General features: G+C 38.9%; 1 protein-coding gene and 1 long non-coding RNA gene across 3 annotated transcripts in view; one reads left to right on the top strand and one right to left on the bottom strand.

Moving 5' to 3' along the window:
- The window catches only part of LOC136339051 (voltage-dependent calcium channel gamma-5 subunit-like), a 59611-nt gene that overhangs the window by 6958 nt on the left and 26636 nt on the right, over window positions 1-26017 (bottom strand). The window contains exons 3-4 of the mRNA XM_066281996.1: window positions 15760-15880; window positions 3665-3789 (exon numbers count right to left, since the gene is read on the bottom strand). Of these exons, the coding sequence (XP_066138093.1) occupies window positions 3665-3789; window positions 15760-15880 (246 nt within the window). The remainder of the gene's footprint in view (window positions 1-3664; window positions 3790-15759; window positions 15881-26017) is intronic.
- The window catches only part of LOC136339054 (uncharacterized), a 35243-nt gene continuing 20324 nt past the window's right edge, over window positions 11099-26017 (top strand). The window contains exons 1-2 of one of the 2 annotated variants that reach the window (XR_010732071.1): window positions 11099-11203; window positions 11554-11608. This is a non-coding gene — a long non-coding RNA (uncharacterized lncRNA). Of the gene's footprint in view, window positions 11204-11225; window positions 11498-11553; window positions 11609-26017 lie in introns of those variants that run through there. The other variant, XR_010732072.1, reaches the window with a different exon arrangement.

The raw sequence follows: 26017 nt of genomic DNA, 5'->3' as shown, positions 1-26017 counted from the left end.
TGTAATCGGCAAAAAGCCCGCAGACATACCGTATTAAGCCACAATTAAGGCAAAAACACGGGGACAAATTTACAGTTTGGGCCCTGAGGAAACAGAATTATCACTTGGGCGCAAAAAGAGGAAACCGGAGCCCTGGCAAAAACGGGGTGGCATTCTTAGCGTTTGCCCTTCCCCGGTTTCTATTACAGACACGTTATAACCGGCTAATGTGGGATCAACATGGCGAATTAATTTTCTTTTGAGGGAACAAAAACACGGGAATTTGATGAGCCACCATCGATGATTTAATAAGTGGAAGATAGTGATTATGACAAACTTGGTGAAACTCGTGCAGATCTTAGGTGAAATACGACAAATTGAGTCGGAAAAATACGTGTCGTGATTAAAAAGATTAATAGTGAAGGCAAATTCGGGCCCGTCAGGTTTTTTACGAATTCCAACTTGCGGACATATCGATTTTCAATTATCTCGATAAACAAAACAAAAAGTAAAAAACGGTTTGCCATTTTTACGGTTTGTGTCACATGTTTTCAGAAATGTACGAAGTTTTATAGATTTCACTACTCATCACTAGGCACATTCGGAAAATTTGCAGTGGTCCAGAGCTGCAGCCGCAGCCCTTCAAGCTCGAATTCGCCACCTGTTTTTTTCTGACAATTTAATTTGACAAGCAGCTGTTAATTTGATATTATGAATTATCCAAAATTCCAGTTAAACACTTTAATTATCCCTACTGCGAGACGTAACTGTTGCGATAAAGAGCTCCGGCTCTGGTGTTTCTTGAACGTGCTTATTGAGTCCAAGAATGAGCAATTTGATTAAAGTGACGTGACTCGAACTCGACATATAAACGAGTGCGAAAAAGCATGTTTAATATATGCATTTTTGTCGTTGAAATTTCCACCTTCTAAAATGTAGCGATCTACACGTATCTTCCCCCTTATTTCAATAAGAAGAACAAAGTACTCGGCAACTTTGCTCGCAACAAAATTCCTTGTGTTTCATTTCGGTCTCGAGCCTTTGTCCCCGAGTTATGCCGAAATGAACAGAACCCCCTTATTCAGGCAGTATTAATGATAAAGAGGGAACATCTGAATAGTTTCGCTATAATTAGGATTCAAATGATCTCCAGCCGCGTGGTGATAAATAAATATTTATATTCGGGTTCGTTCTTGCCAGAAGATAAAATGAAGTCGATGAATTCAATTTCCTTCAGCGTCACGTTTCAGGGCTCGTTTAATAATAGCCTGATAAGCTTATCAGACGCGGAATTAAAAAGTCCTTTCTTTTATCGCTCTATTTGTATGTTTTTTTGCCCTTTTGTGAACGCTCAACAAATTGAACATCGATTTAGAACGATGCAGAAGCGAAAAAGCAAATTAAGAAGCCGATTGTTTGTAAATCAAATAATTAATGGCCGACGATCCTTTTTTTCATTTAGGCCTCAGTGGTGAACCGCCCTTAAAACTCCGACAATGAATATTAAAAACGATTTCGCACCCCAGCATTGTCTCGTTTTCGGCGAAACCCTTCTTCGAAAACTTGTTAAGCCATTTTAAAAGGATGGAAGCAAACCCCCAGATAAAGAAAACTTTCGGCAATAAAGCCATTTGCGAGCAAAAGGGCTTAGCTTCCGCCTTGTGTATGTAAATACGCCGGGGCAAATTCTATTTAATCACTTGTAAAGGAGAATAATTCGTGTTGCCGAAGAATTCTTTACAAGTGACACTAATAATTAGAGAACTATTCCTGAAGTCTTGCCTTGTTAACGATTGGTGTTGGGAGTTGCTGAAAAGGGGAACTTTAAAACAATGAGTCAAAGTTGGGCTATATTGAAATTTAACTCTCAGGCGTTGTTTTGTCTTTTTCCACTTCATGTAGTCCGTTCAGAGAGGAATTTAGACTTTTAAACAAATCTCCTAGACGTAACTTAAGTAAAAATTCGAGCACGTATTCGGTGAAAATCCCCTGGGGTATACCAGGAAATCTCACCCTATAGCAATACGCGTCGGATCCTTGAAAATAAAAAAAGATTATCCTGGTATTTTCGGGAGTCTATCGATTAAATCTAGACGTGAATGGAAAGAGAAATCGAGGGCCTGCGGCCACCAAGGATTCCGGGCGTATTTTTGGCTTTATAGTTTTTTCGAATAAATAAAAAGAGCTCTGGTCCGGACTAGTTCTGAACCCCCTTAAGGGACTTTTCTGGTCAAAAAATTGAACCATTAGAGGCAAATTTCGTCTGCAACAAAATCGCGTTGGCTCCATCCCAAATCTGGTTTCGAAGAGATCAAATAAAAGAAAATGTTCCATTTGTGCTGAATTGCATGGTCAATACACGCGCCATTCAAGACTTTTTACGGTGGTTTTATGTGCTTCTACACGAAACAGGTGCCATTTCCCTATTAATCCCACTTTAGCACTCTCTTTGACCATAATTAAGAGGAAAAACTTCTTTAAAAGCACCAAAAATTGTTGCTTTTCCTCTCTCGATTCCTTCTTTATCCGTATAACGGTCATCACAGAGAAACGTCGTCGGATGGCGCATCACGCAGATATTGTCGTCGGTTTATTAACGCGAAAATGAACCTTTTTCATCATTTTCACAAAAATTCTTCCACTTCGCTTTAGATGAATGCAAGATACACATGTACAAATGGTTTGATTGCCTTCTTATAACATTCAGTCGTCCAATGAGACTTCCTGGTCCTTAACGTGACCCATCCAGGGAGAGTTTTCTAATTAAAATACCGGAAAATTAACTCTCGAATAAGGAAATCGCTCCCCATTTTATCTCACGGACTGAAAAATGTTATGGTCCGAGCGTGGTTTGAATTTCCTATGGTCATCGTCGTATTATCGTTTATTTTTCTTGCCGTTCACGTCCAGCTGTAGTCGTCAACTCAGAAAAAAAAAACAAATAATCCGTTTATCTCTTTGGGAGCAAGGTTTTGCTTTCAACTTCCGCCTTTTTAGGATGCGATGCCAGTGGTGCTCAGGACCGTATTAGGAACAAAAACGGCGTAATTTGTGGTCATTCAATAAATCATAGTGAATTAAAAAGCGGTCAAGGCAGATAACTGAAAATTCGACCACACAATTGCTCTTAAAAATTTCCAGGTTCCCTTTTAGATTGCCGAAAGTTTCATAGACGTCTTTCTGCATCACCCTAAAGCTGGAATTTTTCGGTTTTTTGTCCATTAAAAGTGATTAAACCTGAAACCAACATGAATTATCACAAAACCCCTTGTTTTCTGCTTATCCACATTGCGCTCTCCCGCTGCCATGATGGATAAATGTTTCACAGTTTCCCGTGGAGAATGGAAAAACCTTAATAGGACTGGATTTTTACGACTCGTGTATGCACTACAGGACATATACATTGTTAGAGAACGTTCTCGGATTCGCTTTTAGCCCCCGATCGAGCATCATTAACACGATTAAACAGCCCGAATAAACTGCAATTTAGCAGTAATTAGTGTTCATAGCATTAGCACTATTTGATTTTAACTATTGTTCATGTAGATTGAAACGTATACCCCTAGATAATGGCTCGGTATGAATTTCAATTTTGTTTCGCAATCGTATCTGAGAAAAATTGAGCATTCAGGAGAGATTCGGGCAATAATTCATGTATAATAAAGAAGGATGCAATAAAACTTACCCCCGAGGATGAAGAGTCCGCAAGCTATAATCGTTTTATTGTCGTTGTTACAGTGGCCCAGAAGGCCGAAGAACACTGCCAAAACGAGCAAGATTACAGCCGCGCTGCACAGCACTGTACAGGACCTAAAATCAAACAGATATGCTATCATTGAGATTTAATCGAATTATTATCTAGTTCTGCGGTTTTTTTTCAGTGGTGTAAAACCTACAAAGCGCCGATTAATAATCCAGAAAAATCTGCGCGTAGCTTGATGGGGAGCATTATTGCATGCTCCTAAAATACGTTTTATGGTAGAGCGTTAAACGGGCTATTAAATTTATATTACGTCGACAATATTGCCTCATCTTGCTATGAATCAAAATTAATTTAATAACTGTCGCAACGTGTTGTTCGCCAACTTGATGGAGCCTAATTTTGAATCAGAAAGGCCGCATTCAGTAGAACCAACAAATATTCAACGTTGGTGTTTTTGTTGGTTCGCAGGTAGTTAACGTCAACTTCGTTGCGGGCATTTGTGCACTCTGCTAAATGCGGCCAATCTTAACCACTTACGTATTTTAATATTTCCCTAACATTGAGTGTCTTTCGCTATCCAACGTTAAATGAACCTTAAATAAATCGATATCTCCAATATCGAAATCCAGGGGCGGAACCCTAATTTGATGCGATATCTATCGCTGTCTCCCCGGATCAATTTCGACTTCCGCCTCCGCCTATGGGCCCCTTAATTTTTTTTGCTGTCAAAGGTGAATACATTTCGAGGTTAAAACGGCTGAACATGCGGAATCTCCAGTGGATTAGCGGTGGCATATTGGAAACCGGGACCAATACCGATGCTTATTAAAGGCGGAGGGTATGCTCGATTCACCTTTAAAGGGCCAAATAAAATGTCTTTGGTTGATCCTTTTTGTTTCCTCATGCCTCCCCTATATTGAGGCCTTAAACACGCCACTTAACAGCAAATTTTGCGACAATTAAGTCATCACTTTTTACCTCTCGCGAGTGTTCCAATTCATCACAGCGGCCCGAAGCGAAGCACTTGTATCGCAAATTCAAATTTCTAGTAAAAGCCCTAAAAGCTTTTTAATACGTCGACTTTAAAAGGGCTGTGTGTACAGGGAATCTTTTAGCAAAAGTGCATCGATTCCGTGTATTTCCACCTGACGACGTTGCGAATTAGCAGCTGCAATAAAAGAAGTTTATTAACGTGGGAAATTTTCAAAAACCAACTCCATCGAGGCGAGTTTTAAAATCCCTGCAGACAAGTTTACCTCGTTAATTATTACAGGTTCGTGGGCTTAAATATTTACTGTAGTGTTGCTCATTAAAATGATGCCTAAGAGTTGACTTCAAAGGCACGAGAATGCAGTTAGGTTTGAATTCAGAATTTGTACTTTGAAAGGAACGTTGTTAGAAAAGCCCTTAAGGTGAGGCATCTTATCAGAGACGTTCCAAAGTAAACACCAATCTGGAGGGGCTGTAATTTGTCATCTTGACGAACAATTACGACCATTTTTGGTGGTTCGAGATTAATGGCCCATTCATTTATCTTCGGAAATTTATTAAAGCTCTTGTTGCGATGCGTTTATTGCCCTCCCGAATCGCGCGCCCTTCATAAGGGAGCCGTAAAGTCTTAAAGTATTTAAATATTTAATGCAGTCGCAAGGGGTCGCTAAAACTTAAATACGAAAGCCAAGGACCGAGCGCAAACACTAAATCTTCAACTTAAATACGAATCAAGGAAACTCCTTGTCAGTAAAACCTTAATATTTAACTTTCGTGTTTGAGTTGGCGTACCCGCAGAATAGTTTAAATGCAGTTTCCAAGACGGCAAAAACGGAATGCCATTACTGTCGGAAAAGCATTCTGCGACATCGAGATCTGATGGGGTAATGCAACGTAACAATAAATAGATCTGAAATATTGTCACGCATCAAGCTCGCCGACCTAAAGTGAATGGAAAAGTCATGGCTGCTCCGTATAGGTTGTTTACATCTAAATACCTAATTTCCATAATATATGTACGTCTGCCACCTGCTTGAATAATCCGACATAGATTAACCCTAGCTATAAACCATGCCTAACACCCCCAATATGGCGAGATAGAAAACTATCGGGGGTTTCGATATACAAATTTCGGAGAGAGAATGGAACCGTCACGCCTTACTCCGCTTACGATTGCTCGAAACCTTTCTTGCTGTCAATGGAATCTACAATAATTAACAGGAGAATCTAGTAACGTGACAATACAGGGTGTCCAGTTTTTTTGCAGATTGATTTAACTACGCATTTTACGCATAAAAATAATATCAATTTGCAATTTAAAATATGTTCGATGTTAAAGTTTTATATTTTTGTCATTTTATCTTTTATAGTTCCCAAAGTTTTCGAGATATATAGCTCAACTTTTGATCGTAAGTTATTAGCATGATTAGACGGACGTCCCTCACATTATTTTCTGGCGGTGAAAAACTGGTTAAGGGCAAATGATCCACAGAGAGTCGCGTAATACCAATTGCTTGGCCTCCTGAATCTCCCGATCTAACACCTCTAGACATTTATGTTCGGAGGTTTGTGAACAAAAACGTGCACTCTACTGGCGACGTTTTGATTCATTTGTAGAACGTAATGGCGATCGTTTCGAACAATTACTGTAATAATTATTATTCGAAATTAATTTAAATTATTTTGTTGTCGAATAAATTATCGCTGTTCATTTATTCTGATTTGTAGCTACTGTTGTCGTGTTGTCTACTATTACGTTTATTTTTCTTATGTTAAAAATCTGCTGTTCTTAGAGGGTCCATAAATAAATCCCTACTCCGCTTTACACCGTAGTGGGGTGTCAATATTAATGGCGCTAGAATATCAGAAACCAACCAAACCTACTCGATGAAAAAAGTAACAGGCATTACTTCAACATTTTGCAAATAACTGAAAAACGGTGACAGATACTAAAATGGATGAAAAACACATAAAATTTTCTGACTAGAACAGGCAATTTAAATTTTTAAAATTAAATACTATGCAGTGTACCACAAGAAAGTTGTGGGCGATAAAAAGGGTCATAAGCATAAAAAATATTACCCTCTATATTTTCAGGATCACCTAGTGTTACCTAATTATTTTGAACCTAAAGAGGAACTTATGCTCAAAATTTGAGCTAAATACCTGAAAAACTTTGGGAGTTATAAAAGCTAAATTGAAGATAATATAATACTTCAACACCCTGCATTTCGTCAACAAAGAAATTCTCGAATATATAATAGTTTGCACCGTGCGGCTCTAAACCGTAACCTCCCCCCGTTAAGTTTTGAACAAATTATGATTACAGTCTGTGGCTATTGTTGTTTATGTTTTTGACCTTTTTTTTAACCTGTGAGCACAAAAATCGAAAACAGAACAATTTCTTATCAAGGAACAAGTTTTTTGGTAACAGTACCGTAAACGGTTTTCGCTCCGATCGTTCTGACTTTTTAATATGTTATTCTAAAGGTCATTTTGAACAACTTTTCTAAAGGGACAAGGGCGGACAAATGCCTCTTTCACACTTTTTTTTAGGTTGAACACTTTTCCAAATCCAACTGTCTTACGGGATTGTGGAGCGAATAGGGGTGCTGGGTGGGGTAAGGTAAGGTAAGATAAGGTAAGGTAAGATAAGGTAAGGTGAGGTAAGGTAAGGTAACACATTTCCATTTTTATTTCTCTATTGAAATTGCAAAGTTACATCCACCTCAGTAAGGAAATTTATTTCATTTAGTTTCAATTCTTATCAAGCAATATGTTTTTCATTTACTTATTTTGATCAGAATTTATATTTTTTTCAATTGCGATTGCAATTAAAATAAAATTGTAAAATTTTTGTGTGTCTTTCTTGCGCAGGAGCCACGCTAGTATTTTAGTCGATTAAGTGAAGTGTCTTTCGGGATTCATGGAGTGAATTGGAGTGCTGAGTGAGGTAATTATCAACAACGTTTCAGATCTTTAAAGCAGCAACAAAATATTACATACCCATAGTGAAGCAGTTTACCCCACCCAGCACCCCTATTCGCTCCACGATCTCGTAAGACAGTTGGATTTGGAAAAATGTTCAACCTAAAAAAAAGTGTGAAAGAGGCACTTGCGCGCCCTTGTCCCTTTAGAAAAGTTGTTCAAAATGACCTTTAGAATAACATATTAAAAAATCAGAACGCTCAGAGCGAAAACCGTTTACGGTATAATTACCAGTTTTTTTTTTATGTTTAGATGTTATTTAACTGAGTTTGTGTTGCATGTTTTCCAAGTTTATATCTGCTTTTCTCAAAATCCAATCGATAGATTTTGAATCACAATGCACCATTGAATATCGTTTTGAAAGATCATTAATTTGAGGTGTCACTTGACCCACGTTGCAATTTAAATAAATCGGCCATTTTGTGTTACCGGTGGCGTAATCAAAATTTAAAAAGATAAACAAACGTTAAAAAATAGTATTTTTTGTCCTCTTTAATGCTGATTTAAAATTTTTAAAAAAATAATTATTTGTGAAAATGCTAACAGGTGTGGGGGTACAACTTAGGGGCGAACGATATAGCAAACTAATGTTATTTTTATGCGCGAAATAGGTGGTGAAAATCCTGTTACAAAAAACCCGGGTACGCTGTATATGGGGTGTTCCGTTTGAAAAACTCCAATTAGGAACCCGTGATTTCCTCAAGAGGAAACTTCTTGAAGCGATGTGACCACGTTTAGCTCGAGATTACTCGAAAACTATCGACGATTGCTGCAGGAACAAAAAATGCTTCGGAAACGTTTTCAACGGTAAAATTTTGACCCTCATTTCTTTAGTGCTTTCCTAAAATTTCAAGATCAATCCCGTAAAATCACGTGTCCGTGAACTTCCCAGGAACGGTTTTCCATGAGCCCGTTAATGGGGCAAAGCTCGAACGGAAGCGTCGCCCCACACGCTCCACCAGCAGGTGCATGGGCCGGGAAAATCGGTTTCGGTTTTGAGGCTGGTCAGTTTGACCGAAAGATTAAAAGGGAGAGTATTTCCTATATCTCCGCACCGGCCCGAACTTGTCAACCGCAAAACAAAAGGTCTGGTTGCGCAATTAAAATATTTTTTCTATATATTTTACCGCAACTCGGGCCAACTTCCCTCATTAATCAAGTTGATTTATCGCTCCGCCGGAATTGTCTGTTTAGCAAATAAAAGAAAGCGACAAAAAATGGAATGGAATTGAAACGAACGATACTTTGGATGGAGTTATTTCTGCGTGTGCACACACATTGATGAGGGTTTTTAATGCTCATCATCATTAGAACCAGAGTTTTCCAGGACTGAATCGGAAATTTCCTAGGATAACTTACTAAATTAAAAAAACTTATTCCTCCGCCACGCTTTACGGAGTTATAAATAATTCCTCGCATGTAAATAATTCCGAGATATTGAGATTCCGGAGCTGGATATTATCGATCTCCAGGGATATCGCCTTTGCTTCTAATTGAATTATTGCTGCGCCGTAACCTCTTATCGCGCCCCGGTTCGGCCCTTGCAGTACTACGGACAAGAGAGATTATAAGGCTGTTTTATGGCCCTTTGCTAACAAGTTATTGTGACACATTATTCCCGGGGTGTAATTATTTCTTTCTCTGCAATAAAATTACGCAAAGCTCTCTGTGCACCCTTAATGAAATTATTCCTTTCTGGACCGGGGAAATAAATATTTAATCTAATGGAAAGGTCTGACATACATTCAGAAGGCCAAATATTTGCCCTTTTTGTACGTATTCCAGACGTAAAAATAAAATTGTACGAATTTGATATGCTTCTAAAAAGGTTTCATCTCTGACATCCGAGCTATATTGCTTTATTTGATTGGGGTCTCTAGAAATGCAAATTGCGAGTTACGCTTCTATTTGTTTAGTGAAGTGCCTGTTTGCATTTTAACCACTCATTTTAATTGAAACACTCACTAAATATGCGGATGTTTATTTTACGTTTTGCTTCGAACGAAGCTAATAAATTGAGGATCAGGCCTAAACAACTCTCGAAACAAAGTTTGCATACTAGAACGTAGCTCACGACGTGTTGTCACTGTCAATATAGAGGAGCTGTCAATTGTTTCGCTTATGACTGCGTTCGAAAACTCCATTTACCTTTTAACCTCCCGGTTACAAAAATGAGCATTTATGCGAAGCTCGCTGAAATGATTCCTTTGATATGTTTCCAAAAGTGACCAACCACAATTTGAAACTTCGTTCCAACTCAAACAACCGTCAAGTTCGGGCCGATGCAAACGTCCCTCTAATAATTGTTTTCGCCTCGTTAGCTTTCAGAAATAGAAACTTCGAAACTAGTTAGAAGTTTTCAGTTTGAAACTCAGCTACTTGTTTAGTCTAAAAGCGTAATTCCTCCGCACCGGGTTGGTCCTTGATTGCCTCAAATAAAATCTCACTCCCATGAACCTCTGGTGGCATGTCGCTTTCCCGAACAAATTCGACTTTTGCCTCCGAATGTATAGGGAGACGAAGAGAGGGGGAATTTGCCAACCCTTATTAGTCATTTCTTGTTGATTATTAGAAGTCAGTAAATTTCATTACATTGCAGTCCTCATTCAAGTGCTAATCCACAACGTCCCCTGAAAAGCCACTTAATCAATGATTAATTGAACGAGCTGACGTAAGTACTACAGTAAACAGGGTCGGATGTAAATTACCTTGTTCATCTTGCATTAGAAACTAGCAACATCTCTTGTATTCTGCAGTTAGACCGCCATTACTCTCCATGCCTCTATATTAAATTTTCAATGTTTCGCAGGTTGCCTAACGAACTGGTGATGTTGCTACAAGAGGCTTCGGTAATTCGACTTAATTTACCTTTAATATTTCGATGCAGGGCTGTTTTTGTTACACGAGTCCTAATAATTAACACACAAGGCTACAGCCTTTCTCAAAGTTTGCGTTACATTATGTAGTGTTTACTAAACTTGTACCGAAAAGATGAAGTCTTAAGAGACTGAATTCAAGAGCGTGGGCGATGCTAAAAAGGTGATTTTCTCTAAGCTCAACAGTTCGGGTTGCTGTGGCTCGAGCCAACCATTCCGCTTCAGTCCGAGGTATTTATAGAACTTAATCAAAATGGAGAATTAAGAGTTTCTAAGTTCGGATGCGGCGCACCATTGCGTTCGCCGATCTGGCAGGTTACTCGAGAACCCCAAGAAACACCCGTAATTTTTCATTTAGTCAAATACGTCAATTGCCACAGTTAAAACGAGTAAGAAGCGTGATGTTGCCAAATGTTGCAATATTGAGGGTCTTCCCTATTAACTTGGTGGCAAACTTTGGGCCGTAATTGGCTGAATATGTGAGCGAAGGTGACATTAAAGAAGCAAAACTCCCACGGTCCAGGCCATCTAACGACTTACTAAGAAAGTTCTAGCAACAGCAGTAAACTACTGGGATATTTGACACGTGTTTCTAAAGTGCGGTTTAACAAGGAAGTGACTGATGATACCCCAGGCTTCATTGCGAGTTGCAGTTCACCTAATGAAAGTACGTCTAGCATTCATTAGCCTTAGTTGTTTTACAGAAATGCCTATATACATTTCGGTGCTGTTTTAAGCTGCAGGATCGATATAATAACCAGAACTTACAGCTTAAAATGAACATAAAGCCCCGGAAGTGCAATAATTAACCGGAGAATAATAGATGTAATAAAATATTTAGTGCAACTTGCTGAAGTGGAGGTAATAAATATAAATGGAGTCGGCTAATTTTAATAACACCGCACCTCCATGAAACTGCGCCTTTTGTACTAAAGAGTGGATCACTTCCGTTAAACTTTAAGTTCAGTCGTTATTTTTGCCCTAAAGGCCCGCATTTATCATCGTTTAGTGTTTCAGGTTGTTTAGCATAATGGATGCTTTTGCTGCGTCTGTTTCAGCCACGCCTTTTTGGGTAAGTCGATAATGATTATTGCGTTACAACACCACCCAAAGAAATGCACTATTTGTTGCTCCTCATCCCATCTGGAGATTAATTAAATGTCAAACATTCTTCGCTTAGTAATCAGAAAACTGCTAGTGCGCTCCATCAGTGGATAATGGAATTCACTTAAGGGCCTAATTAATAACCTTTATAAATTTGCCTCGTCGTTCAAGATTCAATGAGATGCCCATTACCGTTAATTGCCGAGAGCTAATTTTTAAGAATAATATTAATATAGCTGCCGTGGAATGAAAGGAACTCACCCCTTGACGCGGTGATTTAAGCTAAAAGCCATTCTGATACTCGTATAACCCAAATTTATTATCCAATTATACAACACCAGCTGTTACGAGATTCCCGCTCTCATAATTAAGTCTTATTAGCAATTAATACGATCCTAAGGAAGTGTAAATTATCCCGAAAGAGAAAAGGATATAAGGGTATAAACCGCTCGAAAAATGATACATTATTGCTGTTTCGGGTTTCTGCGGGGGTATATATCATACCCTGGCGCTCTTCATTACATAAACTCCTTCAAACCGGGGCATACAACGCAATTCCATCGGCATCAGATAGCCGTAATGTTTACTTGATTAAGTTTTATTAGCAATCAATGCGGCCCCACGGAAGTATAAATTGTCTCGAAAGACCGTTGTGCACAAAAGTATGGAATAATTGAAGGAAAATTCTTTTTCCTTGATCGTTCATGTTTTTGTCCTCAAAATTTATGTATTAAACAAGGTAAACGTTGTTGAATTTGTCATACCATATTTGCCTTAGGAATGTCGTTTTCAAGAATGTCATTGTTAAAACCGATTTTTTGCTGGACAGACGCACGGAATACTATGTAGTTTTATTGTCGATGGGGGCAATGTCGGTTATTCAGCTTAATTGTATGGTGAACTTTATACATGTTATGGCAAAGAAGAAATACACGCATTTTCATGTGAAATGCAGCACCCGGTAACCATAAGAATTAAGTTTTGCGGCAAAAACCGACATCATATTTGAATTTCTCGTCTCGTAAAATTCCCGAATATTGAATTTCATCGAGACATTGCCCTTATGTCCGAAAATACTTATGAAGAACCGAACAAAAAAAATAAAACATAGGCACCTTGTATCACGAGAACGGAGCAAGCTAGGACATGCGTTTATTAGGAGTTTTTTTCATAAAACGTGACAAGGAACCACCCCTTGAAATTAATGTCGTCATTTAGTAGACACCCTGTATACACATATACAGGGTCACTCACGGTGACTGTCCTCTTAAAAGTTTACGCTGTTCTGATGTAGTTAGAAATCTGAAATTTGAGCCAGAACCTCTTATTACTTATCTGTATCTTGTAGCTCTATAAATTTTTTGGATTTACATGAGAAACATGGGAAAATGTGTGCGATATCAGAAGGATGTAAATATAAGTGGTAAATCATAAGCTTAAATAGAACAACCTATGTTTCGAGATAGCATCTGATATATCAATAAATTCTCTACCCAAACCTATTATACATCGATGTAATTATCAGTGAGTTCTGAGATATTTGCAAAAAATAGAATTTTTGAGAGTAAAAGGTACCACTTATTAGTTGATTTGATAAGGAGAAGGCTGTGGGTTACTATGGAAGCATTATAAATAAACAATTTTTTTTTTGCAATATTTTCTATATTATTAATTAAAGCATTAGCTTCTCTCTAAATCATTAATGAAACATTTAATTGGAAATTTCTTGGGTTTAGAAATGATTTTTTAATATTTAAATAGTGATATACATATTAATTTTATTTTATATGCACAGTGAGTGTGATAGATTGACGTCAAAAACATGTAGAAAGTTCAATGTTAAGTATGCCTACTTGCTCCAATAAAAAAAAAAATTCGAAAGTTTCAAAAGAATTTTTGGCGAATATGGTTCCATTGATTTTCAAAGAAGACTGCTAAAGTCAGTTACAAATTCTGAAGGGAATGAACCCAACGTGCTCGCGTCTTTCTACGTATTGTATGTATAAACATACAAGACGTTTCCTAAAAGTTAGGCAAACATTTAAGGGACTATTCTCTGAGTAATTTTAAAAATTTAAGAATCCTCTGGCGTTTGTCGATCTTAAGAAAAATGATTCTTTCCTTAGATACAAGACCATAAATTTTTATGGACATTTTTTTTTCATTTTTATTAAAAAGATTAAAATAAGCATAGTAAGATAGTGTGAATCTTGAAAACAACACTAGTAAACTCGTGGAACATCATTTAATTTGAATATGTTTCAAAATTTCTTTCTTTTAATCTTTTTTTTTTACCCATATGAGTGCCGAGATAACTGACATACATTTCATGTATGAACTTGCCGATAGAAATTCGTTACGGGCCAGACAATTTTCCATTGAACGATTTCCGAATCGTAACGTTCTCAATCGAAAAATGTTCAAAAGAATTCATCGACGTCTTCATGAAACAGGTACATTAAAAGGAAGCGAAGGTGCAGGAAGACCAGTGACAGTGAGAACAGCAGAATTGGAAGAAAATATGTTAAACATAATAGAGGATAATCAAGGTACTTCTACTAGAAAAATTGGAACGGCTTTGGATGTTAGTAAAAAGACTGTGAGGAAAGCTTTGACGGAAAATTTGTATGTGGTACCAGTTACCGGTACCACATACAACGTGTTCAGTCTCTTTTTCCTACAGATTTTCCCTTGAGGATTACATTTTGTCAATGGCTTTTGCACACATTGGTGCAAATTTCGAAATTATTGCCGTTGATTTCTTTTTTCCGATAAAGCAAATTTTTCGAGAAATGCAGAAAGAAATTTTCATAACAATCACTCGTGGGCCGAAGAAAATCTATGCGAAGTACTAGAAGTTAATTTTAAACACCAATTTTCGTTAAACGTTTAGGTTGGAATTGTGGGTGATTGTTTAATTGAACCAATATTTCTACCAGAAAGACTTACATGCGCACTTTATCGTAACTCTTTGAACAATCACTTCCTGAATTCCTTGAAGATATACCATTGGCAACCAGAAATGCAATGTGGTTTATGCACGACGGAGCACCAGCGCACTTTAATGAGATTGCTCGTGAATTTTTAATGAAAACATATCGAGATTGCTGGATTGGTCGTGGTGAACCTCACTTATAACCAGCTAGATCCCCAGACTTGAACCCTCTGGACTATTTCCTATGGGGCGATTTAAAATCATTAGTTTACACCGATCCAGTGGGAAACCTGGAAAATTTGAGAAATCCCATAATCGAAGGGTGCAATTCATTAAAAAACAGTCCTGGTATTTTTTAAAGAGTTCGACAGTCAATGAGAAGATTAGAAACGTGCTTTCAAGCTAGCGGCAGCCATTTTGAACAACTGTTGTAGCTTTTAATAAATTTCATGAAAAACATTCATTGCCTTGTATCTATGGAACAAAGCATTTTTCCTAAAATCGTCAAAGGACAAAAAATTGTTCAAATTACTCAGAGACTAGCCCCTGAATTTTTACCTAAAATTTAGGAAATACACTGTATATAAATTCATAAAGATATGCTACAAATTTTAATTTAAATATTTAACGTTATACTTTTTTTTTAAATAGAATCTGCAAAGTATTCCTTCCTGATGTCCAGATTGGTGCGTTATTTTTCATTTTTTAATATTCGTAGAAATTAATTCAACAGTTTTTGCTCATAACATGTATTATTGAAAACATACTTGGGATTTGCATAACATATTTATTTTTAATAATAAATATTTTGACGTAAAATTATGATACGTTTCAAATATTCCATAGCTTTTGTATTCATTTACATACCATTACTTACATACCAACCACTGTATAAGTGGTGGCTAAAAGTGGTGGAAAAACGACATAGTGACGTAATTTCTCGTTTCGTGGGTGGGGGGTGTTAATATTTATTATGCCCTAACTTCCTTCATAACATAAACACATCCAAATCGAGGCGTACAATGCAATCCCATTTGCATGAGATCGTCGTAATGTTTACTTGATTCCATCTAAGCCAAGATCGCGATCGCCCTGCCTGGTCCTTTAATCAACCCTTATGAATAGGTTATAAGCCACGATGGGGGGTTTGACAAATAGTTTGAGTCTAAATCGCATTAACTCACCTCATTCTGGTTATGAAGACCTGAGCCAAGTCGAGGGGTGTCCAGGGGATGCCCAAGTCCTCATGCGTGATGTCCTCCCATTCGGCGTATTTGACCAGCGAGCAAGCGGGGGTTGAGGTGTCTGAAAAGAAATACGAATTCAATGGAAACGATCGGGCGGAGAGTGTATATCTAAATCAACCTGCCCATGCAACGAATTGTGAGAAATGGGCGGATCAACAAGAAATTGAGCTATAGCGAGGAGGTTGCCGAGTTTATTTTCCATTGCCATTTTGAATTTTATCAAATTAACACATATGAATTATGCTCGTATTCCAGGGAAACGCGGCGATCTGCAGCTAAAATAATTAAATTCGAGTGGCTTTATCGGTTCAACTTGAAAATTCGAATTTCTTCGGTTCAGCCTAAAAGTTCGGGCTAGCAAATCAAAAGTTCGTGATTTCAACCTGACATATCGGATTGCCTCTGTCCAACCCGAAAGTTTATGCCTTTCAGTTGCACCCTTCTCACATGGGTTTATCTACTGCGTCTCTGATATTTCATTTCGAATTTTTGAAATTTTCATAAAATTGAATCTTCCAAAGGAAGAGGAAACAGTGGCGTATCGGTGCACCTAAAATCCTGGAGTTCCGGTTGCCGCTGTTCCACCCCAAGAATGTGTTGTGCCGGTTCAATGCTAAACTGCAGGCGGTTCAATCAGGAAATTCGGTTCACATAGGTTCGTTCCTAAAATTCCGGTCGGGACCCGAAAATACAGATGCAACCCGGCATATTTTTTGAAATTACTGTGGGCGGAGTATGTCGGTTAAATCATACTTCATCTATCGTAATGTAACGTTCTCCCTCGTCTCTACAGTGAGTGAATGCCATATATACAGGATGTCTCAAATGAGGATGGACAGCATCGGGATCTCAGAAAGGCTAATGGATGCAAAACCAGTTGAGTTACGGAAAAGTTGCGCGATTTAAAGTAACTTAATAATCTGGTTTTGTACCGGCTAAATTTCGAATGCTTGCGAAGATATTCGAAAAAAAAAATAAATTTGACGGTTTTCGTCTTTTGCAAGTAATTCTTATCCGACTGCAGTTAGAAGAACGAAATTTTTGCTTTATTAAAACACTTTTTTTTATAACTGATTAGCAATGTTGCCAGTTTTCGTGCTGAGTCCTTATTTTCAGGGTTAAATTGTTATACTTTTGATTTTCATACAAGTACAATACGAAATAATTACATTTCTAAAATCGGCATAATACACTAACTTTCAAAAACCGCAACACCAAGAAGAACGCATTGCATGTATTTGAAATTTTGGTATTATTTTAGACTTGTAAAGAGAAAAAAATGATAAAAATTTCAAATTCATATTTTAATGCGATATGAAGTTTTTCTTTGCTTTTTTATCTGTGACGATCGTTATTTTTGCAAATTTTGCCAAAATGCAGTTTATCGGAAGTTAACTCCCTTCGAAAGGGGAAGAATTGTTGGTGCGCATGAGGCAGGTTTACCTTTCCGCGAAATTGCACGTAGATTGGATCGAAACGCATCAACAGTGCTAAGAGCTTGGAGAGATTGGTCTAACGAAGGGTCAGTAAATCGTCATCGTGGTAGTGGCCGTCCAAGAATGACGCGAAGACCGGCGACTTCGTCGTTCAGCGACAGGCGCCCCGTTTGAAACAATCCCGTCTCTTGGTGCTAACTGGGTAGCCACCCTAAATCGAAGGGTGGAATCCCTTGGTACGATGTATCGCAGAATTCGAAGTTTTGGACTAAATTCATATCGTCCTATGCGTCGGCTTCCATTATCACGAAACCACAGGGTGGCCCGACTGGAGTGGTGTCGTCTGAGAGTGCAATGGGTGGATGAGTGGAGAAGAATCGTGTTCAGTGACGAGAGCCGATTTTGTTTATGGCGATCTGATGGACGGTCACGTGTTGGAAGGCGCAGAGGAGAGCGATTAAATTTGGACTTTATGGAAAGGCGTCATTCTGGTTTAACACCAGGTGTCATGGTTTGGGGTGCCATCCAGTATGGTAATCGGTCTCCTCTTGTTTTCATTTACGATAGACTGAACGCTCAGAGGTACATTAATAGCGTCTTAGAACCGGTTCTTGTACCATACATGCACGACCATCCCGGAAGTACATTTCAACAGGATAATGCGCGACCACATGTAGCCAACGATACTTTGAGGTATTTGGAAACTGAAAATTTGGATACTTTGCCTTGGCCAGCTCGGTCTCCAGATTTGTCCCCAATAGAGCACGTATGGAATATGATGGGTCGGAGACTTCAACGTTTAGCTCGCCCTCCAGAGACCACAGATGAACTCCGCGAGCAGGTGCAGATTGCCTGGGATACAATACCACAGGAAGACATTGACAATTTAATTTTGAGCATGCCACGTCGCTTACAGGAATGTATTAATTTAAGAGGAGATTCCGCCCATTATTAAATTATTATTAAATTTCTTCGCTTATTGACAATTATTTTCTTTTGATATTTTAATCGTTTTTACCTATTACCGGACCCAACGTAATGCCAGAATTTCAAACGTGTACGATCAGTTCTTCTTGGTGTTGCGGTTTTTTTGAAAGTCAGTGTATTTCCTCTTCAGCCGTGTTTGTTATTTTTCTCAGAAACTCTATGAGTCATATCCATTAAAACATTTTTTTGATAAGTCTGCTATGCTTTCGACTTATGGTAATGGTGCACAGTAAAGAAATAAATGCCATATAAAGGATGAAAAGAGCGTATTTATGTTTGGACAATAATGGTGTTTTATGTAAATATTTGTAATAATTTAACACTTCAGTTCAATCAACATTTAGCCGTATTGTTGTTAACAGAAACATACTTTAAATCAGTAAATTTTTTTCTTATTTTCTGCAGGAATTCACACCGGTAAATATGATTACGCACACGTCAAAGTGATTTATTATTTATATTACAACTTTAAAATATTCGTGACGGTTCCATACTATTTATTTATTTGTTGCGTACCGTTGCTACAAGTCGAACTAATAGCCGACTTATCAACAAATATTCTAATGGCTATAACTCATATAGCTTCTGAGGGGAATGCCCAATGTAATACCTGGCCGAAACGGGAATCGTATGACGATTTAAAAAATGTAAATATTCAATATTGCGCCTATATGCAAATCAAAAATTTTAAAATTTATCTCGGAAAGCAAGGACTTAACTGGAAAACCTGGAACACTGCTACGAGGTGCTCAAAAAAGTGCTTTAATAATGTAAAACTCTCGTTTCTCTAACTGCGACTGCGTAAGAGTTATTTGCAAAAAACGAATTCCGCCTAATTCGTTTTCTCCCGGTTATCTTCGTGACCATTCCGAATTTACCCGATGTCAAAACAAATTCTTAAATTACGCAACTCTTTCCTAATTTAAGCCATTGTATGTGTTACTGTTTCTGACATCCCCACGCCGTTCATCCTTATCGGGGACAGACTGTATAGACTGGGTGCGCTCTGATTTGAAGGGAAACAAGAAGGGCAATTCGAGACACGTACTTTACAATACGAGTACAAAAATCTAAGCAACGACAAATTTAATCTATTCTGCCTATTTCAGATGCGCCAGTAAAGGAAATAGTTCCACTTTGCCGAGTTTGGCGTGTTCTCGAAATTGTAAGCAGATTGACAATATATAGAAAAAGTTTTTTAATCCGGAATAGAAACTAGAGAGAGAAGCAAAGGTGCGAGATTTGTTATTTTGTTGGACGGATATTGCCTTCTGCTTGAGAAGTCGACTCCAACCCCCAGTCCCCCAAGACTGGTTAACGAACTTGCTCGTTATAGAACTTTATAAATTTCCGGAGCTAATTACAATCCGAAAAGGAAGACGGACAAAGAACGATGAAACAATGGTGACGAATTAAATTTTTGTATAACTCCCCCCGTTTTTGTTTCTGTCAACAGCAGCTTTCTTTCCTTAACGGGATAAATTATTTTTAAATAGGCCATAATTTCCAAGGGGGAGATCTTATCCAATTGACGCCTTTTGGAGCAACACGGACGAAGTATATTTCAATGCAAACGTATCGTGATCGAAATAAAACAGCGCTGATTTTATATGAGAAGGGCAACGTTTAATTAATTAGATAAGCCTGGCCCTAAATATTAAGGCAATAAATCTCTTTCATCAAGAAGCACGGAGCAGTCTTTGTTAGATAAATATTTGTTTTCCTCGGTCGAAATTTATTATTCGATTAATTGCAAAAATTAGTTAGCGTAATTAGCGCCGAATGCTTGAAGACAACATTCCGTGGGGACCACTCCTCAGGAGAATGCAACAAAGAATCGTTGCCTGGACAGCTGCATATATTCTTAAAGGCCACATAAAAGAAGAGTAAAAAAAAATTTACGACCCTCATTCGGTCTCCAATATCCTTCAGGAAATGTTTTCCAATAGAGGGACTTAACAGCGATCTTAAAACTTTGAGGACCTTTGGAGAATTTATGGCGAGAGATGTTCATATACCTGAAAAAAACGTATACGCAAATAAACTTTGGAGCAGCACACCGCGGATTTAATTTCAGCTTCCATTCAGCCTCCCAACATGAAAAGGACTATCGTCACGCAAGTAATCCCCCGAAAGTTTGGAAACTCGAGAATCGGTCTTAATGCCATCGAAATTAATAATGCACCCTTACAAAAACGAAGTTTTGGCGAAGTTTCGAGTTCAAAAGTCCGAGCTTACACTGGGAGATTTGAAGAAAAATGTTTTCAACACCGAACCGAAGACGGTAGCTGGAAAATAGTACGTTAATGGACGAGCATATCATAAAGTCGTCGACCCGCATGGCTAAGTTTGCTCACGACCGAAGTGAATGACGCCCATCTTTTGAGGGGATGATGCCCATTACAGGCGTGTCGGAACCAATGCTTTGCCCCCCGACTAAATGTGCGCGCTGCCGCAGTGTCCAAAAAACGGATGGACAAGCCAAAACCATAAAACGCGGTTGAAGAAGGGATTTTGACGTACTGAAAACAGTAATTGGAATGCTGTGGAAACAGAGAAACAACGGAGAGGAGACGAGAGCTTGAGTGTTGGAATGTGGGAAAAAAAGGCACGTAAGGCGGCAATATCCGCTGTTGAACATGCAATGCATTATCGAGGCACATCACCACCAAAAGCCCGAGCGGGAGACCCGGAGAGTTGGGGACGCATCGAGGGACCCGACAACGTTCGTGGGAACCGAACGGGAGTAGCAGCTCGATCGGCTGCAAGAGGAGACAGTCAATCCTAGGCGGAACCCGTGACAAAGTAGGAAGGACTCTCACTGTCCTGGATTTAAGGTGATTTTACGAAGTTTTAAATATTCTATTAGGACCCGAAAAACTGCCGTTCCGAAGAAATTCCTTTTAAAATATCGCCGCCGAAAGGGGGTTAATGATCTAAAACAAAACGAATGTCAACGGGTCCGGAACAGACGTACATTATAAATTCCTGGGGTGAAACTCATCAGGACTGCGACTCCGGATTTCTACCTCGCCGGTTCAAACCCGGAGTCGTGGAATTTATGGGCCGATCGGCGCGTTCTCACGTTGGTCGAGTTGAAAACTGACTTTTTGCCTCTTTTCCGCAGTTTCACTGAGTCTCACTTGTGTCGATTTGTTGGGGCAGTTTGATGAAGCCACATTTCTCGGCAGGATTTGCGGATTATAATAATTCCGTGCACCAGGAAGTTGGCTAATAAATAACAGGAGGAGAGATATCCCGAAAGCGTGACCCGCTTACAATTGTGAGGCCCCGGGCTTCCTGGTTAGCACCTTCGAATACTGAAACTAGGAAATGCGGATAACGTGTCTCGCATATCAGGGATACACGCGGAGCAGCTTATGGTCGAAATAGTGATCGAAATGAAATGAATGAAAGAAAAACAACAAAATGGTGAAACATGGAGTGCATGAAACAAAAAAAAAATCCCAACGAAAACATCGTTTCGAACGAGTGAATAAAGCTCCACTGTTCGTTTATAAATTCCGAGCGGCACAGAGGCTCTATCGTAAAAATAGGTTTTTCTGGTAAATATTTTAAAACGGACCGTTTCCCGTTAAACGGCCCGCCATCAGTCAAATGGAAACGTAAATAAGCGCACGCCAAATTTGGTTCTATCACAGCAGCTATCTGGGCTGATGTATTGTGCATATTACTCTTTTTATACGTTGCATTTTCGGATGTTTTCATATGAAGATATTCCAGCTGGAACACAATGCCATAATTATTGCGAAGGAGGATTTATCTCAATAAACCATCAACGGGGATCCCAAACGATAGCAAAAACGGAGACGAACGTTTGGGAAAAGTCACCCCTTACGTTCGCCCCTTCACCGTGGCGGGAAGTCCGAAAGTAAAATATATTCGGACTCGTGCCTCCGGCATCAAAAGTGTAAAAATGAAATTGTGAGTTTCCCTTTTACACCCCTGCGAAAATAGTTCGCGTTTCATGCGAGGAAAACGCTGAGGGTCTTATTATTTTTAAATGGCCCTTCTCCTAGTGAATAATGACTCGTTACGTACTGCAGTCTGCAGGGCCACTTGGCAATCCTAAAGGGTTAAGTAAACTCGGTCGAAATAACCTTAATCCTCCAGTAATACAATGCTCGTTATGGGATATTCCACGTTAAACTTTGCCGCGGAGAAGTTTGGAATTATTGTACGAGGATACTCCCAGAAGTACCCGACCTAACACTTCATGGAAATATTTTTGGAAAACACTGCGTTATTTCTTAACGTAGTCTCCTTTGAGAGTGACACGCTTTTCCCGGCGACGTCTTATATACCCTGTTTATATCCAGGGATCATTGAAATTTCATGTATAGTCAGCTGTGCAGTTTGTCGAAGAAAAGAACGTACAGTGGTGGCCATAAGCATGGAATGTTATTTTAATTTGATAAAATGTTTATTAAAAAGTAGTAAACAAAAATTACACAAATGCTTGAAGAACTTTATTTAATTTCCTATAATTATGACATAAAATTAAGATTTCTAATTGAAAAACTTTAAAAAAAAATGAAAAATTACACTTGGACAAAAGTATGGAATATTTTTTATATCATGGTATGGAGCATGCCATCTTAAGTAAACTCAACATTTTGAGGCGTACCCCTTAGCATCCAGGACAGCCCGACATCGACGCTGCATTGAATCAATTAGATTCTGGCACGTTGAGGAAGAAATGTTTTTCCATTCTTCTTGTATGGTCCTCCACAATTCTTCAGTATTTGACACGTGTCTTTGTCTAATTTTTCGTTTCAAATGCTCCCCCAGATGTTCGATGGGATTTAAATCAGGAGATTGTGAAGGCCATTCTAGAACATCTATCTGCTTTTCAATAAACCAATTTTTAATCAACCGCGAATAATGTTTAGGATCATTATCCTGTTGGAACCGCCGTACCAGCGGCATTTCTTCCTCGGCAAATGGAAGCATATGCTGCTCTAGAATATTTTTTTATAAAAACCGATCCATAATTCCATCGATTTTGACTAATAGGCCAACTCCAGATCTCGGAAAAGATCCCCACACCATTAAACTCTGACCGCCATGTTTAACAGTGGGTGTTAAGACTTGAGGGGCCAAAACTTGATACATTGGTAGTTGATATAAACCCCAAAGCTACGCCCCTGCACATTTTGCATTTGCTTGCTTTCCAGATGTCACGACCCGTCATAGTTTAACAAATGGTTTATTAGTCAAAATTCCTCGGCTTTGTGTTCTTCCAAAGAAACTATATTGCGAGATAATCAAGTTATAAATGTGCATCGGACGTGGTTCCTGGGTGTCGGAATTCCCCATCGTTACCTTTGGCGGTGGGCGAAATTGGGGGTACCGTCACGTTTCGTTCGGAACGACGGCAATATTCCGGTCACGGGATAATCTGCTCATTGGCCGTCGGTCTGGATATAACGAGCCTTCTTCAAGGGAAAGTCATCCCGAGTAATAGTACGCCTATGTCGGTTGGCCATCATCTCCCAGTACTTAAGGGCTGGGAGAGGATGGGATTTGTCATTCATTTCTTCTCGTTATCATAGTCACTACTCTGACCAGTGTCGCTGACGGTTCAACACCTCGAATACTCCACCAAATCGCAACTCGTACTAATACTCGGCCTCGCAATCAATCAATCTCGTGTTTACTTCAATTAAGTTTAGTAACAACTATTTACGAATAAGTTAATAAATAGTGCAATAATTTGACGGGTTGTCCTAATTCCAAGACATTCGAGAGATCCCACGTGTTTACCTTGCTAAGCAGGTATCTAGTCCGTCCTGGACTCTCGTAACTAGAAGTGCAACGTCGGTACCTTGAACCGACGAGTACTACAAGTAGTGCTCGCGTGTAAACGCTCTCGTATAATAATTCGCGGGTGGTATCTGCAACATCCAAGGAAGGAACCCCTGCATATCGTTCAACCGTGGGCTTTTGGTACTTGGGGTGAAATCTCTTCCCTATTGGTCGCCGAACATAAGTTTTTCCATCCGAATCAAACTGTTTGATTTTGGTTTCGTCACTGAAAAGGACAGTATTCCATTTTTCGGGTGTCCAAAACATGTGAGCGTGCAAACTTAATTCTGATCTTCCGGTTTTTTTTGGAAATTAATGTTTCTTCACTGCCAATCGTCCAAGCAATCCAGTATCACATAGATGACTCCTCACAGTACGATCACTAATTTCAATACCACTATTAGTAGTAATTTCTTCTTTTATAAGTGCGATGATTTTTCGGGACCTTTGGAGGATATAATTTTAATACGTTGGTCTGTATGGGCTGTTGTTTTTCTGGGACATCCAGCTTTCGGATGGTTTTTAACGGCGTTGAATACCCCAAACTTCCTCAAAATTTTCGATACACACCCCTGGCTCACATTAAATGTCTTTGCGATGTCCTTCTGATTGGCCCCGTTATTTGACATCTCTACTATTCGTGATCGAAGATCTTCCCAAAAATATATTTTTTTAACCATTTCGGCTTCAAATTTTATCGAACTGTAACACTCAATGCTGAATACTAAATGCAAAATAAATTTAAATCTGTGATATTCCATACTTTTGTTCATCTAAAAAAATTTGTTTATCGGTGAAATTTTTGATAGCAATATTCTATAAATACTGCGTGGTTTAAAATGTAGAATTGACCTATCCCAGTTTAAACATACCTGAATGGACGGAAAAAAGTACAGGCCCTTTAGCTAAATAAAGTTTAAAAAAATATTCCATACTTATGGCCACCACTGTATGTCGACCATTGTTTGTGTACATTTGTTTATTAAAGTGACCAACGTCATTTGCTAATTTTTCACGTCAAAACGCTTCTTCCAGAGACATTCAGTTAATCATTATGTATTATTTTGATTATTTACCGTCCAGCCTTTGTACACTGACTTTCAAAAAAACCGCAACACCAAGAAGAACTGATCGTACACGTTTGAAATTCTGGCATTACGTTGGGTCCGGTAATAGGTAAAAACGATTAAAATATCAAAAGAAAATTATTGTCAATAAGCGAAGAAATTTAATAATAATTTAATAATGGGCGGTATCTCCTCTTAGATTAATACATTCCTGTAAGCGACGTGGCATGCTCAAAATTAAATTCTCAATGTCTTCCTGTGGTATTGTATCCCAGGCAATCTGCACCTGCTCGCGGAGTTCATCTGTGGTCTCTGGAGGGCGAGCTAAACGTTGAAGTCTCCGACCCATCATATTCCATACGTGCTCTATTGGGGACAAATCTGGAGACCGAGCTGGCCAAGGCAAAGTATCCAAATTTTCAACTTCCAAATACCTCAAAGTATCGTTGGCTACATGTGGTCGCGCATTATCCTGTTGAAATGTACTTCCGGGATGGTCGTGCATGTATGGTACAAGAACCGGTTCTAAGACGCTATTAATGTACCTCTGAGCGTTTAGTCTATCGTAAATGAAAACAAGAGGAGACCGATTAGCATACTGGATGGCACCCCAAACCATGACACCTGGTGTTAAACCAGAATGACGCCTTTCCATAAAGTCCAAATTTAATCGCTCTCCTCTGCGCCTTCCAACACGTGACCGTCCATCAGATCGCCATAAACAAAATCGGCTCTCGTCACTGAACACGATTCTTCTCCACTCATCCACCCATTTCACTCTCAGACGACACCACTCCAGTCGGGCCACCCTGTGGTTTCGTGATAATGGAAGCCGACGCATAGGACGATATGAATTTAGTCCAAAACTTCGAATTC

The sequence above is a fragment of the Euwallacea fornicatus genome, chromosome 5, assembly GCF_040115645.1.
Source record: "Euwallacea fornicatus isolate EFF26 chromosome 5, ASM4011564v1, whole genome shotgun sequence".
Classification (NCBI taxonomy): domain Eukaryota; kingdom Metazoa; phylum Arthropoda; class Insecta; order Coleoptera; family Curculionidae; genus Euwallacea; species Euwallacea fornicatus.
The sequence above is the reverse complement of the archived record's forward strand: the minus strand, read 5'-3'. Positions and strand labels throughout refer to the sequence as shown.